The sequence below is a fragment of the Mustela nivalis genome, assembly GCF_964662115.1.
Source record: "Mustela nivalis genome assembly, chromosome: 17".
NCBI classification, from domain to species: domain Eukaryota; kingdom Metazoa; phylum Chordata; class Mammalia; order Carnivora; family Mustelidae; genus Mustela; species Mustela nivalis.
In genome coordinates, this window is record NC_139036.1 from 42,339,863 (window position 1) to 42,366,595 (window position 26,733).

General features: G+C 56.1%; 1 protein-coding gene across 5 annotated transcripts; it reads right to left on the reverse strand.

Moving 5' to 3' along the window:
• Positions 1-2,289: 2,289 nt before the first annotated feature.
• Positions 2,290-25,087, reverse strand: JUP (junction plakoglobin). Of its 5 annotated transcripts, none has more exons than XM_082708470.1 (15): positions 24,907-25,087; positions 14,622-14,834; positions 12,793-13,052; positions 12,366-12,604; positions 11,454-11,655; positions 10,507-10,651; positions 10,261-10,364; positions 8,793-9,131; positions 7,496-7,651; positions 7,177-7,296; positions 4,612-4,762; positions 4,380-4,501; positions 3,856-3,895; positions 3,430-3,595; positions 2,290-3,132 (listed from the first exon to the last, which is right to left on the reverse strand). In XM_082708470.1, exons 2-14 carry the CDS (start codon positions 14,824-14,826, stop codon positions 3,444-3,446), a joined length of 2,235 nt encoding a protein of 744 aa, XP_082564596.1. In that variant the 5' UTR covers positions 14,827-14,834; positions 24,907-25,087; the 3' UTR covers positions 2,290-3,132; positions 3,430-3,443. The 5 variants fall into 5 exon arrangements, with proteins under 5 accessions (XP_082564596.1, XP_082564597.1, XP_082564598.1 ...); XM_082708471.1 differs by having other exon boundaries at positions 14,622-14,831; positions 24,907-25,067; XM_082708472.1 differs by having other exon boundaries at positions 24,823-25,047.
• Positions 25,088-26,733: the final 1,646 nt, after the last annotated feature.

Below are 26,733 nucleotides of genomic sequence, written 5' to 3' on the forward strand. Positions count from 1 at the left end.
CCTGGGTGGCTCAGGTCATGATCCCAGGGTCTTGGGATGGAGCCCCACATTCGTGGGCGGGGGGGTCCCTGCTCAGCGGGAAGCCTGCTTCTCCCTCTCCCTCTGCTTGCTGTCTTGCTGTCTATGTCAAATAAATAAATTTCCCAACTTTCCTTGCAGCAAGGTAGGGTCATGGGACAGCTTCCTGCCAGTGTCCCTGGGGGTAGATATCCCTTCTGGAAAACAGAAAGGCAAAATGCCTCTGGGAAGCCTTTGCCTTTCCCCTTTCCTCCTGCCTGGATTCACTGTGCTCTCATTCGGTCTTCATGTGCAGTAGGCAGAGCAAGCATTATCCCCACTTTACAGAGGAAGAAACTGAGGTTCAGAGACATCCATTGATTTTTTTTTTTTTTTTTTTTTTTAAGGTTATGAGGCTGTTAGCTCCTACAGGGAAACTGGAAGTGTCGACTCACTTCATCATCTAGATTAACTTTCCCTTTTTGTCCAGGCTGCCAGGAAGCTCAGCACCTACTGTGAAGCAAAAACATGGCCGGCCCCTCCCATCCCTTGTCATTGCCTCTTAGGAAACTTGAGGACAACCCTTTCTTGGAAGACTCCTCCTCTGGAAAGCGTGGGGTAGGTCAGCTTAACCTTCCTCGGCTCCTGTACCTCTCTCCATCCTGCTCAGGGCAGCAATGATGTACATGGATGGGTTCTCTGGTTTCTGCTTGGGTTTGGCCAACAAAGATCACTGGTGGGAAGAGAGCACCTCCTCCAGGGGTCCATCCCCAAGGAGCACTCCCTGTCTTCTGGCCCGAGGCCTCTGTGTAATTAGCCCAGGATGCTGCCTTCTCCCTTGTTTGTTCCTCCCCCTGCCTAGGTCTCTGTGAACTGTCCCTTCACCGAATTCTCAAATGACCCAAGTTGTGTGGATCTTGCCAGGGCCCCGTCATGCCCTGAATGTCCCCCCAAATTCATATGTTGAAGTCCTAGGCCCCAAAGCGATATTTAGAGGTGGATCACTTGGGATGTAATTAGGTTTAGATGAGGCTAGGAAGCTGGGGCCCCGGGAAGGAAGTGGTGCCCTTCTAAGGAGCAATCCCTCTCACTGAGCTTGCACCGAGAACACAGTGAGGAGGTGGCGGTCTCCAGGCCAAGGAGACGGCTTTCGCCAGGTGTGGATTCTGCTGGGACCTTGACCTTGGACTTCTAGCCCCCAGGACTGTGAGAAATAAATGCCTGACATTCAAGCCCCCAGCCTTTGGCATTCTGATACAGCAGCCAAAGCAGAAGATCACCTGAACACAGAGTGCAGAGGAAGGGCTTTGCTGAAAATCCTTGTGATTCTGAGAACTCTGTCCTGTCCCCTCTCCTTGGCAGACTTTGGCTGAGCACCTAGCACCCCTTACCTGCCTCTCCACTGGGCTCCCTGCACCTGTCCCCACCCACCCGTGCCAGTGCCAGAAATCCTGTGCGGACGCAGCCATGGCCTCCCTGCACGGCCTGACCTCAGGCAGGTGAGGAAATGACACAGTGGTGGGCCCACAGGTGCCCCAGGTCCTCAGGCTTGGTGGACGCCTTGCAGCTGGCCCTCCCTGGGAAGGGGGATGGGAGATGTGCGTGGGGGAACCGTCACATCAGCAGGCAGTCACGACAACGGGGTTGGGGGAAATTACAGACCAGAGAAGGGCCACCAGCTTGGCCTGGCTGGGAGCAGTGGGAGGTCACGGAGGAGTGTTCCCAGAGGGAGGTCTAGCAGGGGGAAGGCATCCTGCACAAAGATCAGGAGGCAAGAGCCGGCAAAGAGGATGCTGGCTGAGGGGACAGAAGGGAGGGGCAGGGCTGGGGTGACCCACCCCAGACCACAAAGGGGCCTGGATGCCAAGCCATAGGTCACAGGGAAAGTTCCACCCAAGAGAAATCCAGCACATGTATGCGAAGGCTGGGCGGGACAGGACTGGAGGCTGAGGCCGGCCAGGAAATCACCCCTTGGACAGACACATGAGACCTGGTGTCCCTGAAGGGGGGACTCATGCCCAGCCATCTCTTCAGCTCTCCCACCCCCTAAGGTTCCAAGGTGCCAAGCTGGAGGCCTCTTGAGTGTGTGGGAATTGAATTAAAGCTACTCCAGATCCTTAACCACTCTTTCTCCTTGACTCCCCTCTCTGTGTCTCTGCTGCACACAGGTAGCCAGGAGTGCACGTGGGGCCCAGCCAAGGAGGCACCAGGCTGCTCGGGCAGCCCCCAAATCCCTATCCCACCCCTACCAACCCCCCGCGCCCCCCCACCCCCTGTACAGCCTCCATTAGATCTGTGTGTTAGTTTTATTTTCTTTGCTTTGGTCTATACAAAAAAACCAATAACCAAAAACATAAAGCGAGAATAATAAAACTCTCTGCTGGGACCTCCCCCAGCCCCCCACACCCATGTGCGGGAGGTGGTGGTGGGTTTGAAACAGGAAGGGGAAGAGAAAGCCCCCCCACCGCACACCAGAGGGGTCAGCCAAGAGCACTTCTCAGGAGTCAGCTAGGGCAGCTGTGGGTGGGAAGGGGCGTGAGGGAAACACCCCCAGGGCTCCCGGGAAGGGGCCGGGAAGGGGCCGAAGCCAGCTGAGCGTCCTGGAGAGAGGTGCAGCAGGGCCCTGGAGTGGGGGGACTCACTCTCTGCATCTCTGTCCCATCTCCGTGGTCCGTCCCTGAACTATTCGGAACAAGCTTTGGATTCTGGGCTTTGGGCCTTGAACCTGGGTCCTGGACACCCCAGGGGATCAGGAACAGCTGGTAGGTTGGGAGTTCGGTGAGACAGTCAGGCCCAAAGAAGGAACCAAAGCACTGTGCGGCCAGGCCCTGCTGGAGTCAGGCTACCCGGGGTGTGGCTGGGGGTGGGGATGACAACTGGGGGAGGGAAGAGCGTGGGTGATTGAGTCTAAAGCTTTAGTGCCAGGGCCACAGAGGTGGGGAGGGGGTGTTGGGCCCTAGACCCACAGCCCAAGACAGAAAAGCAGGAGCAGATCACCATCCCAAGAAAGACCCTACAGAGGACCTCTGGAGGCGTGGGGTTCGGCGAGAAGTCGCGGCCCTGCTCCCGGGGCTCAGGCACTTTTCTGTCCGCCCCTTTGCCTGCACAGAGAGCCTCTCAGATGAGGAATCGCACCTGCGGGGGGCGGGGGGGGGCAGACACAGAGGGGTCAGGGCAGGCCTGCGGCCCCTAGGATCTTGTCACCCAGCCACTACCCACAGGAAGGATGAGGGACCAAGGCAGGCCAAGGCACAGCCCTTCCTTGGGGGAAGCTCAAAAGCAAAAGGCCCCACACTCGATCCCTGCCAAAAAGAGCCAGGGTTTCCGAGGAAACATGACAAGCCTCTGGGAGAAGGTTCTAGAGGGCAGGAAAAGCGTGTCTCGACAGCCCACGGGCATGAGGGAGGGCTGCGAAGCAGGAAGGCGCCATACCGGAGTAGGGCCCGCTAGGCCAGCACGTGGTCGCCCGCGGGGTAGGGGGGCCTCAGGCCGTCGCTGTAGGTGTCAATGGGATAGTCCGGGTCTATCTCCATGTGCATATCCAGGGGGTCCAGGGGCACGTCGCTTGAGTACATGGGGCGGTAGGTGGCATCCATGTCTGGGGAAGAGAAGGCAAGGGGACCTTCTGCGGTCTGTAGACCACCCTGCTGGACAGCCCTCAGTCCGTCTCCAGGGAGCCTGACCCCTCTCCAACCTCCCATATCAGGGGGCCTAGAAAGGAGTGTGTATGGACACTACACAGAGAAGCTGCCTCGGATCCTTCAGCCTTGGAGACACAGAGCCTCTTGTCGCTCACATCCACAGAGAACCCACACCTCAGGCTCCCGGTGGTCCCCGAGGAACTCTGCACACACTTACCATCTGCATAGGGTTCATTGATGGGGATCATGCTCTGGGCCTAAGGAAAGAGAGAGAAACATTGGGGGAGGGGAGAAGGCTGGACAATATAGGCTCTGGGCTGGGGCGTGGGCAGCTAGAGACGGTGCTAGAAAAGGAGCCAGGGAAAAGCAAAGACCCATCAGAAGAAGAGAAGATGAAACAGGGTTACACAGTGCCCCAAGGGACTCCTCTCCTAGGGCATGCCCTCCTAGGGTGGAAGGGCCCACCATTCATGCTTGGGGAAACCCACAGAACTACAACAGCCCTGGGGACAGCAGTGCATGGGACAAAATGAGAACAGGTACCAGGGGCTCACCCACCCCTCAGAAACAGATAGTTTGCCCTACTACTCCCATCTGCTAGAAATTGTCATCAGAGATCCGTAATTATAAAATAAAAATCTATGAAGTTGATAGTGTAGTAGGAGCCCCCTTAAAATTGCTGTCCTTGAGCAGTGTGCGACTTGCACAACCATATGTTGCAGTCCAGCCCACGATACTCACAGCCTCCCAGGCAGCTGGGTCATGCTTGAAGAGGGAGTTGGTGAGCTCTACAGACACACGCTTACGGTAATCTGGGTTCTTGTCCTCGGAGATGCGGAACAGGACAGCAGCAGCGTAGGTGGCTGAGCAGAGAGGAAAGGAAAAACCAGTTCAGGCGCCTGCCTCTACCCTGGCTGGAGGACCAAGACCCAGCCCTCCTCTGCCACCCCCTCATCCAGGGCATGCCCCTCACCGGTGCCCTCATTGCGGGAGTGCAGGAGCTCCATGAGTGGAGCCGAGGCCCCCTCAGCATCAATGGCGTCAGCTGCTTCCTTGTCCTGGGCTAGTTCACACAGGACCCCAGCGGCCACACGCTGGATGTTCTCCACTGATGAGTACAGGAGCTGGGGAGAGGGAGCATGGGGTGGGGAAGGGGTGCAGGTGGGTGAGGTGTTAGGTGGGTGGGCAGCCAGTCTCCCAACCCTGTCCATCTCTGCCTTTCTTTTCTGGATTTTTTTTTTAAGATTTTATTTATTTATTTGACAGAGTAAGACACAGTGAGAGAGGGAACACAAGCAGGGGGAGTGGGAGAGAGAAGCAGGCTTCCCACTGAGCAGGGAGCCCAAGGCGGGGCTCGATCCCAGGACCCTGGGATCATGACCAGAGCCGAAGGCAGACGTTTAACTGACTGAGCCACCCAGGTGCACCCCCTCTTTTTCTGGATTTAACACAAGCTCCTACTAGAAGGTGTGGAAAAGTCTAAGAAAAGTATAAAGAAACAGGAAAGAAAATCAGCCATTATTCCCCACCCTCTGTTAATACACTGATCAGGTTTTTTTTTTTTAACCATAATCCTGTTTTATTTATATATATATATATTTTTTTCTTTTTTTCTTTTAAGATTTTATATTTGACAAAGGGGAGAGATAGCTAGAGAGGGAACATAAGCAGGGGGAATAGGAGTAGGAGAAGCAGCCTACCCACTGAGCAGGGAGCCCGATGCAGGGCTCGATCCCAGGACCCTGAGATCACGACCTAAGCCAAAGGCAGATGCTTAATGACTGAACCACCCAGGTGGCCCTATATATATACATTTTGATTCCTGCTTTTTTTTTTTTTAAGATTTTTTTTTTTATTTATCTGACAGAGATCACAAGTAGGCAGAGAGGCAAGCAGAGAGAGAGGAGGAAGCAGGCTCCCTGCAGAGCAGAGAGCCCAATGTGGGGCTCGATCCCAGGACCCTGGGATCATGACCTGAGCCGAAGGCAGAGGCTTAACCCACTGAGCCACCCAGGTGCCCCCCCCCTTTTTTTTTTTAAGCATTTTCTTTTTAAAGATTTTATTTTGGGAAAAAAAAAAAAAAAAGATTTTATTTTGGGGTGCCTTGGGTGGCTTAGGCACCGACCGCATCCCTTACTCTAAACTCTAATAATTAAAGAGAAAAAATTCCAAAAGCAAAAAATTCTTCAACTTCATTGTATATAGCCATATGATAAAATGAATCATTCTTTTTTAACCATTCCCTTATCATTGGCCATTCATTTTGTTTTCAATTATTGTAAGTCGCATACGGTGCTTGCTGGCTGTAGGTATACATTTCTGCCACATTTTAAATAATGTTAAAATGATTTCACAAGAAGAAAATCCCAGGTGAAGGACTCGATCCCAGAACCCCGAGATCATGACCTGAGCTGAAATCAAGTGTCAGAGGCTTGACCAACTGAGCCACCCAGGAGCCCCAGACATGATTATCTCCAAGGTTCTCCATGCAGATGGCAGAACTGCCTTCTGGGGAGGGTTGGCCATCTTCTCTTCTCCCTGGCGGAGTCTGGGGCTGTCTATTTCATCAAATCTTCGCCAGCCCAGGGCGAAGCCCAGGGCACTCCCTTTCCTCCTACCCCAGTTTGATAGTGGAAAATGGAATCTCACTGGGAGCATCAGCTTCCTGCCTCTCAACTCCTGGGGTTGAGCACTGCTTGTCATGAGGGACCTGGGGATTGCTTCTGCCTCTGCCTGTCTAACCACTGGGGTCCTGTCTTAGGGAGCTTTTTTATATAAAAGATATTAAACTCTTGCCTATTGTGACACTTGTAAACATTTTCCAAGTGTGCTACTAACTTTTTCATGCTTTTTAGGCTATTTCTGACATACAGATGATTTTTTTTTTTTTAAGATTTTACTTATTTATTTGACAGACAAAGATCACAAGTAGGCAGAGAGGCAGGCAGGGAGAGAGGGGGAAGCAGGCTCCCCGCCAAGCAGAGAGCCCGATGTGGGGCTCTATCCCAGGACCCTGGGACCATGACCTGAGCCGAAGGTAGAGGCCTTAACCCACTGAGCCACCCAGGCGCCCCTGACATACAGTTGATTTTAATGTTTATGTGGTCGAATCTGGAGGTAATTTTTCTTGTTTGTGATCTATTTCTTGCTTCTTTTTTTTTTTTTTTTTTTTAAGACTTTATTTATTTATTTGAGAAAGACAGAGAAAGCACACAAGCAGGGGAGTGGGAGAAGGAAAAGCAGGCTCCATGATGCTTGATTCCAGGACCCCAGGATCATGACCTAAGCCAAAGCCAGACATTTAACCAACTGAGCCACCCAGGCGTCCCTCTTCCCTTGGGTTTGAGCCTGGAAAGCTTCCATGCAGGGATATGCTAAGCACTCACTCCCGGTGTGGCCACTTTTTTCACACTCCTTCAAAGACCTCTTGCTGCCTGGCCCATACCCACCAAACCCAAGGCTGCCGAGTTCCCCCTTTCTGTCAAGGGGGTGAGCAGGGGTTGGAGGGTCCTCTCCTGTCCACTTGCCCCAGACTCACCTGTACAAACAGGGGGATGGTGTTGAGTCGGAAGATCTCCATGCGGTTCATGGGATCCCGGGCGAGGATGTGCAGGGCTCCAGTGCAGCCCTCCACAATCTCCTCCATCCTCACACCGTCCTGCGCAAGAGGAGTCACTGGGACGTGGAAACCGATGGTCCTTGGACCCGGCCACACGCCCCCACCATGACAACCCAACAAACCTCACAGATCCCTGGAGATCACCTCAGTGACAACTTGCCTCCCCGCTTACACACACACACACACACACATACATTCACCAACAGGACAACCCGACTCCCACAGAAGGCTGGCTCACCGTGTAGGGCTGCTGTGTGCCTGCAGCCACATGGCGCTGGGCATCCTGGTGAGCCTTGACCAGCAGCTGGACAAGGCGGGGGATAACCGCTGCCTCCTGCAGAGGTGCATGGTTTGCTGGGCACAGAGCCAGATTCCTGATCAGGCCGATGGTCGCCTGAAAGAACAATCAACAATGATAGGGACATTTCTTGGGCATCTGGAGAATCCCAACTTTCCAGCATCATCTCCCCCTTCCCTTGTCATCTCTCTGTGCCCCAGGCCAGACACAGACATGCTGGAAGATCTCCAGACCATGAGACCACTCCCAGCCCACGTCCCTTATTCCACTGGATCTGTGGGTTTTCACATCTAATAGCCCCAGCTAAAATGATACCCTATTCCAGAACATTCTACCAGCCCCATGCCTTGATCCTCACCCTTGTCCCTTCTCTCAACAGCTTCCCTTCCCCCAGACAGCTGCTTTTCTGGTAAGTCCCAAACCATGATTATCAGGGAGTCCTTGCTATGGCTGACCCCAAAGCTTCCTGCTTTAGTGATATGCACACCGCAGTCAATCCCCAGCAAAGCAGCTCTGGAAAGAAGCCTCTTCCCTGGGGCACCCCATCTCCCAGGGACCACTCTGGCCTCCCAGAGTCCCTCATCTCATCTGACCCTCGAAAAAAGCAGCCAGGAGGGCAGGGACAAAAGTCATGAGAGATGAGGATGTGAGCACAAGATAGATGGCCTGCCATGGTCACCTGTCAGTGAGCAGTTAGGTCAAACGCTCCCTTTACCTCCGGCTTGCAGTAGGGACCCACCCCAGGGAGGGACAACATGGTTTTTTTTTTCCCCCTTCACTATGGATTGAATTCCTTAGACTCATTCTTATTTGTCCTGTCAGACTGTCTAAAATTTCACCAGTGGGAGCCCTGCCAGCTCGCTCTTCTCTACCCAGGCAGCCCCCTTCACACCCTTAACTACAGCAGATGCTAACTGCCCCCCCTGAACCCTTTCTGTTAGTATCCCCCCTTGAATTTTAGCGGGACACATGGCCTTCGGACCAACGACACTTGGCTAGCCTCCCTGTATCTAGACGGTGTGATTAAGACCTAAAGTGTGAGTGGAAGTGATGTGTTCCACGAACCAGCCACACCCCCTGGGAACCTGTTAGAAATGCAGCATCTCGAGCCCACCCCAGCCTACGGACTCAGGGCCTCTCTGTCACAGCAGCCTTGCCTGGACCCATCCAGCACCGAAGCCTGCCCACAGAGAGCTCCTTCCCCTTGCCCAGCCCCCACTGCAGCCCCCCACGGCACCTTCACCAACGGCCACTGGTTGGGCTGGTTGAGCAGCTTGACGATGGCCGGGATGCCATAGTTGAGGCGCACGGAGTTCTGGGCCATCTCGGCCTCGGGGTGGCGGCTGGTGAGGTGGCGCAGGGCGCAGACGGCGGGCTCCGTGATGTCGTCCTTGTCGCCCGCACGCAGGATGGCATGGATGAGGGCCTCCACACCGCTGTTCTGGGTCACCAGCGTCTTATTCTTGCTGTTGTTGCACGTCAGGTTGGACAGAGTGCCCGTGGCACAGGTGAGGACGTTGACGTCGTCCACGCTCAGCTGGTTCACCAGAATCTTCAGCACACTTTCCAGGCCCTCCTGTGGGTTGTGGGGGAGACAGCGGAGAGGGAGGGAGATGTTGCACTCCCAGAAGTTCTCCTCACATCTGTCCCACGGGAGCGAGATGGCTTGACAGGGTCTAAAGCCCACTCAGCCGATAGTCAACGGGCCCTGACCCGTACCCCGGAGACTTCATCCTGTGCCACTGCTGAGGACACCCCAGGAGAAGGGGGTACTCGCCCCCCAGGCCACTGCTGCTCAGAGCAGCCGAGGGGCTCCCCCACACAGCCACAGCCAGCAGGCCAGCTGTGAACCCTGGCCTGTCTCTAAGTGCTCCTGCCCCTCTGTGTCCTCAAACCCATGCAAGGCCAAGAGGAAAGTGCAGAGGTGGCCACATGCTTCAGGGGCCCAGCTGGCCTGCTCTTCCCAGCCTCTCATCTTTCTGGGCCTTCGTGCTGCCCCCCTTGGGGGTCCCCAGGCCAAATCCAGTTTTGGGGACCATCACTGACCCAGAAGCCTCACTCCTCCCACGGGGAGCCCCAGGGGCCTTGTGGTAGAAGAGGAACACTCCAGGCTCTGGGATGACATCGCTGAGTCCCAGCTCTGCCATTTACCAGCTGTGACCGAGGGCCATTACGTAATTCCCTGGGCCCGTTTCTTCACCTGATCACCTGAGTCCCCTAGCCCACCTCTAGCGATTGAAAGGGGTGAGCAAGCCAAGGTCCACAAGTGCCCAGCCAGTCCCAGCATGTGGCCGGGGCTGAATAAACTGCCTGTTGATGGGGGTTTGGGGGCCTCTTCGGAATGGCAGTTGGGCTGGAAGGAGGGATCAGCAGTCTTGTTCTAAAACCACGTTTTTCCTTAAACTGTGTGTTTAGCCACCAGAGCCCCCACGTCTCCTGGTGTATCACTGCTGCTCCTTGCAGGGTCTAGGTCGAAACTGTTTTCCAGGGACCACCTGAACTCAGCTTAGGAACATCAGACCCTAGAGCCTGAAGCTAAAGGGATGAGGATTTCAGGGTGTTTCCAGCTTCAGCCACAACACACAAGATTTGGGGCCTCAGGCTCCCCACGGCTCCTAAGGGCAGAGTTCCAGACAGGAACCTGTGCGTGGCAAGAGGGGAATGAGCTGGCTGGGGAGGTGGGCCCGGGCCCAACCCCCCCCCACCTGTTTAGTGGCCACATCCGAGAGGTTGCGCAGGGTCCAGAGGCAGTTCTGCACGAGGCGGGGGCTGTTGCTTGTCAGGTGTTTGCCCAAGGCCTGCATCCCACCTGGGGCAAGGGACAGGGAGCACGTCAGTCACAGGGAGCATGGCTCACCAAGACTGGCTGCTGCACAAGTCATTCCCCTCCGCCCCCCACCGCTATCCCGGCCCTCCTGGCCACGCGGGCCACCCTCGCAGGCCACACTCACCAGCCTCCACAATGGCAGGCTTATTGCTGGGACACACGGACAGCACCTTGAGCACACGGCTGGTGGTCCAGAGCAGCTTCTCATAACTGTAGTTACGCATGATCTGCACGAGGGCCTGGGGTCCTCCGTTGGCCAGGATGATGAGCTTAGGGGGAGACAGTGGAGAGTGAGTGGGAGACAAACAGGAAACAGGACAAGAAACAAGGAAAGGAGAGGGTGCGACAAAGCTGTCACTACTGAACTTTGGCGAAAACCTGAATCGCTCCTGTGATTACTAAAAACGCCAAAAATTGAAAAAAGGGTAATACACAATGCTGACAAGGATAAAGTCAAACTGTATTAACAGACACCATCACCACCACCACCACCGCTGGAACTAATACAATCCTTCCGGAAGGCGTTTGGCAATCTGGGTAAAAGCCCACAAATATTAAAAACCCGCAGCCTCCCTGATGAAAAAATTGTCCACTCTTTGGGAAAAGCCATGTGCCCAAAGCTGTTCATTACATCACTGTTCATAAAGGCAGAAAAGCCAGAGCAATCTAAATGCCCTCCCTAAGAAGAAGGTCTGGGGGCCCCACTTCATGAAAGGCTATTTGCCACAACAAAGGGTGATTTTAAGGATGGGGGGGGGATTAAAAATACGCAGAAAACAGATGCAACGTTGTACATTTGCCATGGCTACAACCGCGTACAAATGACCCCACGGGATGGCCTTGCGGGAAGCAGATGGAGATAGCAGTGGTTGCATGAGGACAGTGACTTTTTTTCCTTTTCCTTATCCTCAAAATATTCAGTTCTAAGATGAAAGATGTCCAGCTGTGTATACTCATATTTAACCGAAAAAGGGTAAGGACTCAGGGCCAGAAGTTGCTGCTGGGCAGACGGTGCCCTGGGGGACTGTAAGGCGGGGCTAGGGGCGAGGCTAGGGGCAGGGTGCAGCGCACCTTGCTCTCCTGGTTGCCATAAGCCAGCAGCTGCAGGCAGTCCGTGGTGATGGCCAGGAACTTGGGGTTGTTCTTGTTGAGCAGGGGCACCATCTTCTGCAGCCCGTCGGCCAGACGCACGGCCATCTTGGCGCCCTCCTGGTACAGCAGCAGGTTGTGCAGCGTGGTGATGGCGTAGAACAGGACCGACTCCACGGGGGAGCTGGGATGATGGGCAAGGGGTTAACGTGAGTCGGGTCCCAAGGGGCTTGGCATGAATGTGGGCTACCTCCCCGACGAAGCCTTCCCCATACCAACACCCCTGTGGAAATAGCCCTTGACTTAAAAATCTCATCGTCCCTTGAGCCCCGCCCCACTCTTAGCGATCTCCCCACTGGGACCATGACTCCTCCTCCTGGGCTCATAGCCCTGGGTTGGGCGCATAGTAGGACTACTACCATATGGGAGGCCATGTGCTACAGAGGTCCTGGGAGGGAGGGGGTCAGAGTATCTCCAATCTCAAGGAACTCACAGCCTGTAATGGACATAAGGAGGAAGACCAAGGGACCTTGCAAGGTTGGGAAAAATCTGGAAGGCAAAGAACACTCTCTGCTGTTCCCTCTGCCCTGGATACTCTTCCTTTCGTTGACAAGGGCCAAACCCTGCTCATCTGTCAACACCCTACTGTTAGTGTGCACAGCTGGTCAGAGCTCTTGAGCAGTGTTGGGCAGACCGCTCTCAAACCTATACCATATCCTGGGAATTAACGTGCTCGTTCCTTACGTGCCAGTCTTCTCTGCTTGGCTGTGAGGAGCTGAGCTCCAGGACTGGGCATGGAGTTGCACCTGGCACACAGTAGGTCCTCCATAAATGTTGTATGGAAGCCCAAGGGAAGGGAGGCCCTGGGATCCCACAGTAGGTAGGGGTGGGTACCTGAGCATGCGGACCAGAGCAGGGATGCCGCCTGACTTGAAGATGGCAAGTAGCCCCTCACGGTGGTGGGAGAGGTTGTGCAGGATGCTGGTGGTGCAGCGGGCCGTGTCCAGGTCACTGGTGTTCTGCATGGTGCGTACCACGGCTGCCACCAGCTGGGGTGAGCCCATCAGCGCCCGCCGAGACGCCTCTTTCTTGGATAGCTGGTTCACAATCATGGCTGCCTTGGTCACTACCACCTGAGCGGGAGGGGAGGGATGGGAAAAAGTGAGCAGATGGGCTGGGCCAGCTGTCACAGAGAGATGGAGAGGCCCAGCTCAGACTCTCCCCTCCCTGCTGATGGGGCCCGTGGTAAGGCCATTCCCTGCAGACCCCTGTCCTCTCTGCTCTCTGTCCTGCCCCCGCCCCAGCCAGGCCCCTCACGGACCGGGTCCTCATCGTTGAGTAGTTTGGTGAGTTCAGGCAGGGCCCGGGTGGCCAGCTCGGCGTCATCCTGGTAGTTGATGAGATGTACAATGGCTGACTTGAGCAGCTGGGACGGCTCGGCCAGGCGCTGCAGGTTGGTGCTCTGGCCGTCCACCTGGGTGGCCAGCAGCAGCGAGCTGTCTTCCCCTGTCACACCAGGACACATGGCCTCCCGCACTCGCTTGGCTCTGGCCGTCGTGGACATCTGGTACTCCAGATCACCTGGGGGATGAGCCATGGGCAGGGATTGAGCCATACAAGGTGCATTGTGGGGGGACACTGGGGAGCAGGGCATGCCTTGTAGACAGACCACCTGTGTCCTTGGGACTGACCCCGACAAAGGCCCCAGTTACACCCCTCACATGGTTCTGCCACTAACCGGGGCGGTTAAATCAGCCGTAAAATGGGGCGCCACCTGGTCTGCCCATCATAGAGAATTCTTAGGGGAATTACATACTAGTTATAAATCCCCCTGAAAAAAAGGGATCATTACATCACTATGAACCTGTTCGTGAATGTTACTATTCACAGGAATATTTAACATCTTTTGAGTATTCACTCAATTAAAAGTTTTTCTTATATTTTCTCACTTATCTCGTAATAACCCTACGAGATAAGTACTATTATCAGCTCCATTTTACACATGGGGAAACTGAGGCACAGAGAGATTCTAGGAGCCCAAGCTGGGGTCTGAACTCAGCCTGACTCCAGAGCCGAAACCCCAACCTTATACCCCTCCTTTAACAATCAGGTTGGGGTAGCAGGAGACAACCTAGGTCTCCTTTCAACCCTGAAATCTCATGATTCTAATTACTCATCATCTCCAAAAGAGGCAAGTCTCCCATTACAGAGGCAAGCAAAGAGAGGCCCTGAGGGCCACCCAGTATCATACAGATCAGAGGGAAAGGTGGGAGTGTGGGTTTCAGAAAATACAAGGAGGGTTCTCAGCTCAGACTCTGGGTTCCACCCCCTGGGTGAGTCCAGGAGTCCTATAAGTAGGTGCCCAAGCTTCCCAGGCAGCCCTGCCCTGGGCAAGTGTCCAGATGCCCCAGGGAGAGAGGCGGACATTCCACCCTCCAATTATTCAGGAAGGAGGAGATATCCACAGAGCTTTCCCACCTGAATGCTGTACTTTGAGCTATTAACACAATGGCTGGCCCCCGCCCACTGTCAGGAAGGAGAGTCCTGGGCACTGAGACTGAGCTCCACAGGGCCTCCACCTGTCCCAGCCCACCCCGCACCTGTCCCAGCACCCACAGCTTAATGTTCGGGGCCCTGGAGGCAACCATGGACAGCGGTCCTAGGGCCCACGTACTCCTCTCCCCCAGAGAAGCCAGCACCCCAGCCAGAAGCCCCAGGCCCGGGAGCCAGCAGCTGGGTCATCTTGCCACCACCTAGCCTCAGCCTACCTGCAGGTCTCCTCCTACCCTCAATGGGAGCCCTACCACCCCATCAAACTTGAGGCTCCAAGAGCAAAGGCACCATCCTTCCCGACAGACCAGGCAGGGGTCCCCTGAGGGCAATAGGGATGCCTCGAGGGCCATGACCATGCCTTCAGACTGGCAGGAAAGGTCTTCACTTCCCCCCGCCCTACTAGAGGTTCAGGGAAAAGGAATCTACCCTCTCTCAGATGGGGGAGCCCCAAAGTAGCTGTGCCTCCTCCCTCAGACAGGAGCCCCCCAACCAAGTCTGCCTCCTTCTGCTGCGCCCTCCCTCTAGGGCCCAGGCTGTTTTTCTGCTGAAGTATTTCCGTGGAATAGTTTCCATGCAAGAGTCCCCGGTGATCCTGACCTTGGCTCTGGGGCACCGGGGTGTAGGTGGTGGTCTTCTTGAGCGTGTACTGGCGCCCGCAGGCATCATCCTCTTCCATGATGCCCTTGCTACTGACCGAGGGCACACAGGTGTTGGCACCCGAGTGGATGCCAGAGTCATAGGTGTATGTCTGCTGCCACTCAGTCACCTTGATGGGTTGTTCGATCAGGTTCATCACTTCCATGGCGGCTGCTGGGGACACAGGAATGGCAGGAAATCAGCTGGCTCCAGGGAGGCATTCCATGACCTGGTGTAGCCCGCAGCTCCAGCCCATCCTCAGGCTCAGGGACGGACTGCCCAAAATGGGATACCCAAGGGTGAGTCCTGGGCTTAGGTCTCTAACCTCCAGCCCAGGGTGGGGTGAGCCCCACGGGCAGTGGGGCAACAAAGAGCCAGAGGCCCCAACCCAGCCCTGAGCTCGCTCACTTCGCTGTCCCCGCGCAACACTCCCAGAGCAAAAGATACACAGGGCCTCCAGCAGCTTCTGGGGTCCCGCAGACCCACCCCCGTGCACTGGGGCTCCCTGGGAAAGTCTCTGATGAGGTACCTATACCTCAAGCATTGAGCAGGAAACTGGGTGGGGCAGGGAAGCAGTCAGACTGGTTTCTCCGGAGAGCCCTGGAGGCCACTGGGAGCCGTCAAAGTCTCCCTTGAGACTCCAGGATCTCAGGACCTTTCCTGAAGATGGGGTGGGATCACAAGATACCCCAGAGGCCCAAGTCCTGAGATCCCTGTCTCTCCAGCACCCCAGATCCTAGATCATTTTCCAGAATTCCAAGCCCCAATGACCATTATCAGCCACACACTACTGGGCCAATTCCCCTCTCCGTAGAGCCCAACCCTCCTTTGCAAAATGGGGTACCACGTCCCTTGCAGGTTCTCGTAGGGCAGATTTGTAAAGGACCCAGCTCAGTGCTGGGCACATCGTAGGCGCTCAGTGTTGGTGACCGTGGCCATGCCTGTGGCCCTGCCTGTGCCATGTAGCAACACCGCCTCTTTTTCAGGGGGGTTTTCTCACCTCCTGTCCTAAAACCCAGACTAGAGATAAGGGATAGAGGAGGCCTGGGGTGGGGGTGGGGGTCACTGCTATTCAGGCACACCTCCCTCTCCCTGCAGAAACTTGGGGGCACCTGAGATTCATGAATTGCTGGGCCCTACTGTGGACCAGGGTAGTGAATTCTCTCCTGGTCTGCTGGGCATCCCTGTCCCGGGAGCTGACCTCCAGAGTCCTGCCCTTGGGAGGTGAGGCCCAGGAAGCTATGCTCCGGGGAGGGCCTCTACCCCTCTCCCCCAACTAGAGCATTCTCGAATGCCATCACCCTCCTGAGCATGTGCTCCCCCTTTATGGACAGGGAGCCTGAGGCTCCACTGGGGGAAGGGGCACAGAAAAGAAATGGCAGAGCTGGGACAGGGCAGAGCCATGACAGACACTCAGGTCTGTGCCCTTTGCACACACAGTGTGGCGTCAGACAGCAGACCCCAGGCCGGTCCACCCACAAAGGTAGACACGACGCAGCCCCTCATACCTACTGTCCCCTCCTGATGGGGGTCCGGGTGAGGCCCAGCACGGTTCAGCTGGCTCAGCCTGGCCCCGCCCCAGGACGAAGTCAGCAGGGTCTGTCCTCCCAGGGCCACCCTGATGGGGGGTGGCTTGGGGAGGATGTATGATCCTCAGGCCTCCCTGCCTTTTATGGCAACACAGGCTCCTTCCCTGCCTGCGAGCGCACCTGGAACAAGCAGAGGCAGGAGCCAAACCAGCTCCCAGCCACCTCCTTCCTCTCCTCCCTTCACCCCAAGTGACTCAGAGTTTCGAGATGATAAACAGAAGCAGGCCCAGAGCGCCCCAGAGAGCAGGCTCCATGCCACCAGCTGCATCCAGCTGCTTCCCAGGCACCAGCAGCCGCCCCCGGGGAGGAGCCCTGGGCCATGCCAGCACTGCCGAAGGGAGGTAAAGCTCTAGAAGCTGCACAGATCTAGCCACTATACCAGGTAGAAGGCTGAGCCCACAGCTGGGCCCCAAGGTTGTCCTCAGATCTGCTCAGGACGAACTGGAAATCTCCAGCCAGGATCAGTAAGAACACCCCATCGGAGCCAGGAAGAGCCCTCCGCAGTGGAAAGCGCTGCCTGGCCCTGGGGGCTTCTCAGCCCAGCCAGAGAGGCGCAGGCCTCACCCCAAACTTCAGGGCTCACACCTCCTCCTCTTGCCGGCCCCATAGCCACAGGGACCACCAAGGTCAAGGCTGGCCACAGGAGGGGGATTTTCCCAGCAGGCCCCTCAGCATCCCTGCCAACCCAGGCTTGAAGCCAAGAGAAGCTGAGGGCTGATGGTTGGCAGCTGCCCAGGGAGAGACAGAGGCCACAGAGAGGTCAAAGGGTCCACGGGGCGGGGGCGGGGAGGCCACACAGCTGCTTTTACTGTCAAATGAATCTCCCGCGGGCCTCAAAGCCACCTGGGCGGGCATGTGTGGTGCTCAGTTTCCAGCTGAAAAGACAGAGAGACACCACCCTGAGAACAGGGCAGCGATCTGCTCAGATCGGGGTTCTCCTTGCGGCACACCGGCCTCCAGCCCACTCACGGCGGCTGCTCCCCTGGCTCCTGACAGTGGAGGAGAGGGGGCCAGACACCAGTGTATGAGGGGGCAGCCAGGGCAAGGGAAGTGTGGAGCCCCTTGCCAGCAGGCAGAGAGGCTGGGGAGGCCCAGACCGCTCACAGCTGGAGTCCCAGGCCCTGGCCCTGGTCCCAGCTCAGCCACAAGCTTACTGGTGTCCTGAGACGATTCCTTGCCCTCTGTGTGTCATCTACAGGAAGAATGGCCCAGCTGATCTCAGAGGAACGGGGATCTCTAAGACTCAGGCGTCCCAGGACAGACAAGAGAAGGCTCAGGGTGGACCAGGGGAGACACGGCACACAGTTCAGGGAGGACACCCCCCCCACACACACACACCAGAACGCTTCTCCAGGAATGGATCCCAGAGTGAGCTCCTCCTGCAGCAGGAAGGCCAGGAGTCAGACGTCAGGCAGTACTGTGCGGCCGCCCCACCTTTCTCCTCACGGGCTCACAGGAAAAACAAGGCAATTCTCTCACCAAGAAACAGAAGCGCTATTTTGGCAGTTCCCACGGTGCAGGGGGCCGCACCCAGCTTGGTCTCGCCCCTCTCCACCCCGGACCAGAGCAGGCCCTGCCACAGTGCCCCCGGACAGAGCTGGGGTGGAAGTGGGCGAGACAGGCGTGGGCCCTGCTCCCGAGCTCCAGCCACTCAGCGCCGGGCAGAGCCGGGCAGAGGCAGACACGGGGCGGGCAGCCTTCCTTTCCGAAGGGCATGGGGGGCCTTTGTTCAGCAGCTTGCTCTCTCCTGCAGGCCTGGGGCCACACAGGCTGGGAAGCCAGCTCCGAGAGCATAGGGTGCGGTGCCAACAGTACCGGGGACAGGAAGAGAAGCCTGGGCCCTGGAGAAGGAGCACCAAGGAACCTCCCCACGGAGGTGCACACTGAGTGGGAGGGTGCAGGTGACCTTTGGATATACACTGCGCTCCATTCCTGCTTCCTCCCCAGCAAGGCCACCCCAGCGGGCTGTCCCTGGGCACCCTAAGTCTGAGTGGGTCCCAGCACAGCGAGGTCCAGTCCTGACATTCGAAGTAACCACCCCCCGCGTGCCAGGCGGGCTCAGTGGGAGGACCAGGAACTCTTGATACTGGCGTTGTAGTGTCTAGCCCCACGTTGGGTGTAGCAATTGCTTAGAAATAAAATCTTTTAAAAAAACTAAATAAAAACAAAAACCCTGCCCCCAGAGCTACCTCAGGCCCCTGCCCCCTCCAGCACTGCTGTCAGTGCTGGGCACGGCTGGGCTGGGCAGCACGATGCCAAGGTTCAATGAAACACCTGGAAACACGGACAAGGCCCGGGAGGCCTGCGGGAAGGAGGCTTCGACACACTGCATGAGGGAACTTGAAGAGCAGGCAGGGCCCTCCAGAAGTTCCTCGGGCCAGCACCCTGTGGACACCGATCACAGCTCCGTGACAGAGGGAAGGGGCTTTGGGCAGAGCAGGAGAACCTGGGAGTCAGAGGAAGGGATCAGTCCAGCCCTGCCACTCACTGGCTGCATGCCCTCAGGCAAGTCATCTGATTTCCTTAAGCCATCTGCCAAGTAGAGATGATCCAGCCACTCCTTTCTTCAGACCCCATGTGGTGGATCTCACACAGCCGTGACCGTGACCGACTGTGACCAGGGAAGCCCTCTTTCAATAGTAAAGGCCCAGGCCAGCTTTCTTCTACTAGCCGAGCGCAGACATGGCAAAGGAGGAGCCCAGCAGAGCCAGGCCTGGCAAGGTGGCCAGCAGCCAGCCTGCTTTTTGGGGACCCAGGACCAGGGAGGGTGTCTGTCTCCCAGCCCTAAGCCCAATACAATACAATATTGGGGGTGGGGTGTGGCTGGGGAGGAAGTTATGTCTGGTCCAGGAGAGGCGACCCAGTGCTGCCCACTGCCCTCTCCTCACTCCCCTCTTCCCGGTCACATGGGCTGCCTCCTGCAGCCAGGGGTGGCCAGGCCAGTCAGGCTGGGACATTCCCCACATAACAGTCCCCAAAGAGAAGCTGGGCTGAGCAGGGTCACCAGCCCCCACCCTTCCTGACTGTCTCTGACTTCAGATCTGGCCAGCGGTCCCAAGAACCGACCGAAACAGACCCTAGTAAAGTAGAGACAGACGTGACTGCTTCCCTCGAGAGCCCTGTCTCCCCCATCAGGCTGAGGCTTCCCAAATAGGCCTCTCCCGTCAAGACTGGGCTCCAGCAGGAAACACCCCCACAGATTAGAGGTTCCTGGACAGATTCTGTAGTCTCTCCTTTCAGAATGGTGATTCTGAGCAGGCAGAGACCGAAATGGGCACCACCTATGGCCAAGGGCCCTGGGGACACGAGAAGACAGAGGAGCCCATCCTCCTGGATGCTTCCAGAGGAAAACCCTCACTTCCGGTCTGGAGGACAGCCCAAGCTGCTGCCCAGGCCTGGATGGGGGTGGGGGAGGCTCAGGTCAGGCCGTCCCAGCTGCTGTTTGTTTTCTTCCATCTGGGCTCCTTCCCAAAGCAAACAAATCAGGGTGGGAAAATGAAGGGGACTTGGAGGAGAGGGAAATGCAAGGCCAGGTGGCTCGACCCCAAGAACCTCCGGGCTCCCCTGGAAGAGGGCTCCAGCTGGAGCTCCAGTCTCTGCTGGTGACCCTCTGTGGGCAAAAACCCAAACCGGTGGATCACCCCAAACCAGGGCTCCTGAGACTGGAAAAACACTGCAGCCAGCCTCAGGAAACAGCAAAAGGTTGACTTGTGTCAGTAAGGCCTCACACACCAGTGTCTCCAAGGGGGCTGGGCAGACCTGACCCCAGCTCGTATCCCCTCCTTAGGGGGTGGTCCCCCAGGGTTCATTCTGCAAGGATCTGCCTGACCCTCTCTCAGGAAGTACAGGAAGAACCAACCCTGAGTTCCCTGATTTGCTGGAGAAAACTAGGATTTGGATAAAGGTTTGGTTAAAATGTGTTATTGTATACAGGGCATGAGATCATCAAGGCAGAGGCTAAGAAACCAAGAAAAGAGAGGGGAAAAAATGTTAGTGGCGGGATTATGGAGTAGGATTATGGGTTTTTTTTTTCTTCTCTTGTAAACTTTTCTAAACTTTCAATTATTTTTACAATGATCAGATATTACTTTTCCATCGAAAGAGAGGAGGAATCAGAGCCCAACCTCCTCCTCATCCCCAAATAAACATACTGATTGCTCAGCCCATCCCAACTCTGCCTGTCCCTGACCCTCAGCCCAGTGTCCCTACAGTGGAGAGAAGGCAAGGCCTGTGAACCCACATTCTGCAGGTCACAGAGAGCTGAGCTTCTTATCCTGTGGGCCCCCAAAGGCTGAGGTGCCAGGAGGCTGAGCAAAGGACTTTCTCTTCAGGCCTGGCCAAGGAAGTTGCTAGAAATTGGGGCAGCCCATGCCCCCAGACCTTCATCAGATTCAACCATGTCCCAGGAGAGAGGCCTCAAAACGTCACTTGCAGGGACACAAAGCTGGGTGACCTGCCACAGCCACACCTCTCTTTCTCTTTGTAGAGGGTCACTGGGCCGGCCAGCTCAAGGATACCTGTCCCTCTTACTGCCAGGACTCTCTTCTCTCAGAAGATACCAGACTGTGACTTTCCCCAGGGACCCCAAAAGACCTCAGACTGGCACCAAAGGTACTGAGTCCTGCCTGCACTCTCTCCTGGGCCACAATGGTGCTCCTCCAGCTCCAGCAGACAGAGCCCAGCTTCCTCCTCTTCAGAGAAGAGTCACCTCTGACCTTTCATCTCTCCCTTTTACTCAGCAATGCAAGATCTCATCTCTGACAGACAGGAAGTCCTTCCTCCTGTCTAGCCACCATTCTTTCCCTAAGAACATCAGTCCCAGGGGCGCCTGGGTGGCTCAGTGGGTTGGGCCTCTGCCTCTGGCTGAGGTCGTAATCTCAGGGTCCTGGGACCGAGACCCACATCAGGCTCTCTGCTCAGTGGGGAGCCTGCTTACCCCTCTCTCTCTCTGCCTGCCTCTCTGCCTACCTGTGATCTCTGTCAAATAAATAAATAAAATCTTAAAAAAAAAAAAAAAAGAACATCAGTCCCAGTGGCTCTTGTGTCCCCAGGGGTGATGGCACCCTCTTTATAGCATCAGTCAGGACTGAGATCGTGGTCTTTCCTTCTCTGTCACATCAAGTCCCCTCAGCCTTCTCTTCTCCAGGATCAATAATCTCCATGCCCAGGGTCCCCTTTTGACCTCAAGGGATCCAAAAACCCAGTGCTGACAGACTCAGTGCCTGGTGTGCACCCACACAGAGAGAGGCTCCATATCCCAGGCCCATTCTGGTGTCTGGAGCCCAGTGGGCAGAGGCGCCAAAGCCAGGCAGGTCTGACACCACCACCCCCGCTCAGGGACCAAGGCTCTGGCTGACCCCAGCTCCCAGAAAGAGGACAGCCAGCTCTTGGCCCCAGAGCAGCCAGGCAGTACTGACTGGCACAATCCTACAGCACCATGGCCCAGTCCTAAATCTCTCATTTCTCCCTTTTCCCCAGAGACCAGGCTCCCCTTGATCTTGGCCCAGGCCCAGCCCCCAGCAAAGCAGGAAGCCCCACTTCCTATACAGGGACAAGCCCAGAGCAGCCAGGATCTGGCCCAGCACAAACCAGGAGGCAGCAGCAGCTTTGACCCCTGCCCTCCTCTCCCCCCCACCAGCCTCCTCCACACATGGCCACAGGCCCTGGCCTTGGGGAGATGGCCCCCTCCCCCAAACTGAAAACCAAGCCAGGGAGCTTTCAGAGGGCTGGAGGCGAGGACATGAGTCACCCCCTCCTGACCAACCTGCCCCCACCTTCACTACCCACACAGACCTTCCTGGTTCATTTAGAATTGTCTTCTCCCCAAAGTCCCAAGCAGAGGCTCTCCAAACAGGTGGCACATTCTTCCCAGAGCTGCGGTGGGTTGATACGTGGTAAGATGGGCTCTGGGCTTGGAACCAGAGGACCCAAAGGCTAGTCTTGGCAGCTGCTTGGGTCTCACTCTGCAATCTCTGGCACTTTACTTCACTTCCCTGGGTTTCAGTTTCCTCGTCTGCTGAATGGGGCGATTATACCTGCCTCTAGGGACTGTCCTAAGGAATGAGCGAGAACGCTCAAAGAGAACGCTTGTATCTGTAAAGCCCTCCTGTAAAGCATTCTTAATTACCATTTGTCAAATAGTATTGGGCAGTGGGTATTACTCCCATTTTGCAGAGGTCACTGAGGCTCAGAGAGATGAAGGGACCTCCCCAAAGCCACACAGGTAATGAGTGGCAGAGCTGAGACTCAAACCCAGCTCAGGCCACGCCCAGTTCACTGTGTTTAGAATTGGCCCCCACAGTCCTTCCACTGACAGTCAATCACCCCATCTCATTCTCAGGCAGCCCCTCTCCCCTACCCCTCAGGGGGACCTGCCCCTCCAGCCTCCAGGAAGGGATCGTTCTACACTTTGTTCCTACACATTCTCGAAGCCTTGGCCCTGGCAGCCCCAACAAAGGCTCCAGAAGGAATGGGGGTGGGGCAAGGTGGAGAGAGGGTTTCTGTCACCCAAGCTAGTGCTTCATCTAGCAAGAAATGACTCATTGGATCCTACCTTTTCCCCTCCTACCTCCAGCCGGGAGAACCCTACCAGTTGCCACCAGGAACCTCCTCGCAATACTTCCTCACTATTATCTTTTGATCACAGCCACAAACCAGATTAGCTAAACTTATCATTTAACCAATGTAATTACAACGCCTTCCCCTCCTCCACTCTGGCACATGGAAGAGGGAAAACAGGTTATTTTGGCCCAAATTCCATGACCTTTTGGCTCCCCAGAGGTACACTACCCATTAAAGAAGGATGAGGTTCCCTCCTCCTCCTTCCCCTCCCACAAGGCACTTCAGGGGGATGGGTCTGAACCCTCCCCACTCCCCCAACTACAACCTAGAAAGGGGTGGTAGGGTCTTCCCAACTGAGGCCAAGCAGCCCTGATTCCTTCCAATACTCCCTTCACCCCAGGACTGAGGGAGAGCCTGGCTCTTCCATTCCCCCAAGGAAGGTGGCATCCAAAATCCTGCAGAAAGATCACACTTCAGATTTTTAAAAACCAGTGCTGAAAGCCTGGGGATCTCCAGCTCTGACCAGGGAAGGGGCCCTCAGTAAACTGGGGGGCTCTCATGCCTCTCTCCTGAAACCTTGTCCCCATGCCTGTCCCACTCGCCCCACCCAACTCTCTCAGGAAGGGGAGGCTGGGAGACTGACTGCAAAAGCCTCCAGAAGGAATTGTACCTTCAAAATCCAGAAATCAAATGGCAACCAAACCCCAAGCTCCACACTTTTCAGCCTCAAAGACCATCCAGCTATATAACGTGGGGGATGGGGGAGAGTGGAAAAAAAGGGCCAGAACAATCGCTCCCCCCACCCTCGTTGGTTTGACCGGGCCGTGCCCCACCCCCATTCCTGGGGAGGGGGCAAAGCTTGAGAGAGAGCCACTGGCACAAGCCTCAAGCGAGGGGGTGTGGTGGTCCCCGGAGGCAGGAAGAGAAGGAAGAAGCGGCTTCCCCTTTGGCCCACGCCCCCCACCCCTGCCCCCACCTCTGGTCCCAGGAGCCCAGCAAACAGGATGGAGGTGGGGGCAGGGAGGACTGGGTCAGAGCGCAGGCACTGGCCCTGGCTCAGCCGTGCCGGCTGGGGGAGGAAGCTTTGCTCCAAGACTGACCCCCTAAGCCTAAGCCAGGGGGAAAACCCTTGGACAAGGAGGCAGGAAAACCCGCAGAGAAATCTGCGGTGAATACTTCCTCCTAGAAAGTTTGTTTGGGGTGATTTTTTTCGACAATAAGAGGTTAGTGAAGAAGAGTAGTCCTGTTCCCTGTCGACGCTCTGGTAGCAGCAGCTACTGGAAACTGGGCCAGGGAATTCTCCAACCAGCCACGACCCCTCCGCTCAGACCCCAGTCCGGGCCACGGACGTCAGACACCAGCTGGCCGCGCAACCCCGGCCCTTCGCCAGTTCCCCTGTCATTCCATCCCACCTCCGATGGCAGAGCCCTAGCCCGGCACCCACCGGGGCGGAGGGAGGCGCGGCAGGTACTGTACGGACGAGTCGGGGAGCTGAAGGGCCGGGCCTCTGGACTCCGAGTGCTCACCTGCTCCGCAGGTGGGGCCCGCGTCGCTGGGAAAACGTGTGCTCGGCCCCCAAGGTTGGGCAAGCCGGGCGCAGACAATAGGGCCCCACCCAAGCCTGGGGGAGTAGAGAGGGAGGGAAAGCGAGGATGACGCGTGAGGTGGGGTGAGGGTGGCCCCAAAGACATTAGCGGCAGCAAGTTTCCCGAACTGTACATTCTTGACTACAGAGTGAGCCCTGGGACGCCGAGGAGCAAGGCTAAGTCTCCCTCGCAAGAGTCAGACCGAGAGTCGGGGACTCCGCGTCGGGCGAGCTCCACCCGCCGCAGGTCAGGCGCGACCCCAGAGGCACCTGCCCTCATCCCTCCCTGCCCTTCGCGGATCTCCAGCTCTCGCAGCCCCCAGCGCATTCCGCCGGAATCTCGCGCCCCCTGACTCGCCGCGCCCAAGCGCTCCAGCGCGCCCCCTGCCGCTGGTGCAGGGTGGCGCTCTGCGGCTCACTCCCTCACCTGCCCGGAGACGGCGGGGATCGACCTCTCGATCGTTCGCCGCCCTTCCCTCGCCCCAGCGATCCCTGCCCCGATCGTCCGCACCTGCTTGTGGAGCCTGGCCGGGCTGGGTGTAGGGGTCGGGCCGGGCTGGGAGCCGGCGCGGGCAGCGAACTGAGCTCGGCGCGCTCGGGCGGCGGCTGCTCCGGACTCTGGCCAAGGCAGCAACTCAGTAACCGAACAAAAGGCGAAGGGACCTGACAGCCAAGCCACGCCTCTCGCCCCCTCGAAGCTCCGCCCCTAGGGAAACGCCCACCCGCTGATGAGGGTTCACTGGCTGGCTGCCTCTCCTGGCAGTCCCGTCGAGGGGCGGAGCCTCGCGCCCAGTCCTCTTCCACCGCCGCCTCTGTTTATCCGCTGGCCATTGGCCCCAGGGACTGCTAGTCGGCTCTGGGGACCGCCTCCAACTTGAGGTTTTATCCTCACGCCGCACCTATTGGCAGATAGAAGGTTACTTCCTCCTGATTGGGCAAGGGATTGTCAGTAAGACTAAGGAAAGAACCAATGGGAAGGATGGGGTGTGTCTTGCCCCACCCTAGCTCTGAGCAGGTGAGACTCATTACTCTCCCCTTCCCCCTACCTGTCCAACAGGTGAGTCAGGAGGCGCCATGGGAAAGGACAGACGCCTTCACAGGCCAGCCAACTCAGCGTCAGGCATGATGCTTCTTTGGGCTTATTCACCCTTGCCACAGAGGGATAATAACATATTTGTATAGCACTTCATAGGCTTTTTTTTCTGGGTTGGGATTTTTCCCCCAAAGACAGACTGCTTATGAGATTTCGAATTAGAAGGCCTGGGTTTGGGTTCTGCCACTTAGTATCTACATGATCTCAGCCAGTTACCTCATCTTTCATCCTGTTTCTCTTCATCTGTAAAATGGGTATATTAGCTGTTTCTGTCTCATGGGGGGGTGCAGGAATAAAATTAAGGTTTCTGAAGTCACTAGGACAACTGCTAAAAGTTAGAATATAAAGATAGGGAGGGGTTTATTTAATTCTCACAATTCTGAAAAAAAATTTTAAGAACAAAATGAGCATCATTTTGACAATGGGGAAGCTGAAATTCAGAGAAGTCACAAAACAACAAAGTAGCATATCCTACACTGGAACCCCTTTCTTCTCATTTCAAGGCCCACCAAACGCATGTTCTCCTGGTGGAATAATAGCATAGACATAAATGTTAAAGCAGTGGGGAGGGGTGGGGAGAAAAGAAAAAAAAAATACTTGGCAGAGACAGAAGAGCGATGATTTGGGACAAAAATAGAGAAAATAGTGGTGGGTTTGGGGGAAAATCAGGCATCAGATCTAAAGGAAATCAACACAAGCATAAAAGAAACGGGGCAGCAGCCCTCTGGGTGGTGGAAGATCGTGGGTTAGTTATCAGAAAGAACTTCCCGATAGGCAAGCAAGTCAAGAAGACAAGGGTCTTTCTGTTCTGTTGGTAATGAAATGGATGCCCACTTTCATGGATGTCTGGTTTGCTGAACTTACCACGGATATTCATTCATCAGCACTTAAGTATTGAGCACCAACTGTATGCTCAGCACCAGATGAGACCCTGGTAACACAGAAAATCAAAATGATCCGAATCCCCGAAGGGTTCCCAGAGAGCTAAGTGTAAACAGGTCATCTTAGCCACTCGGAGTATGTGGGAATTGGGGGAGTAGTTGTCAGGAAAAGGTCCTCCCTCAAACTAGTTCTATAGTTCCAAAGCTAGCGCCTAGGGTGGGCTTCGTGAAGGCAACCCAGCAGTATCCTTGACCACTTTCCCACCAGAGAAAGGAATGGTGGCCAAAACAGTCTCACTTCTGAGGCTAGTGCCATCCAGGAAGCCTTCCTGGAGGGGATCAGGGAGACATCAACCTCCTTCAC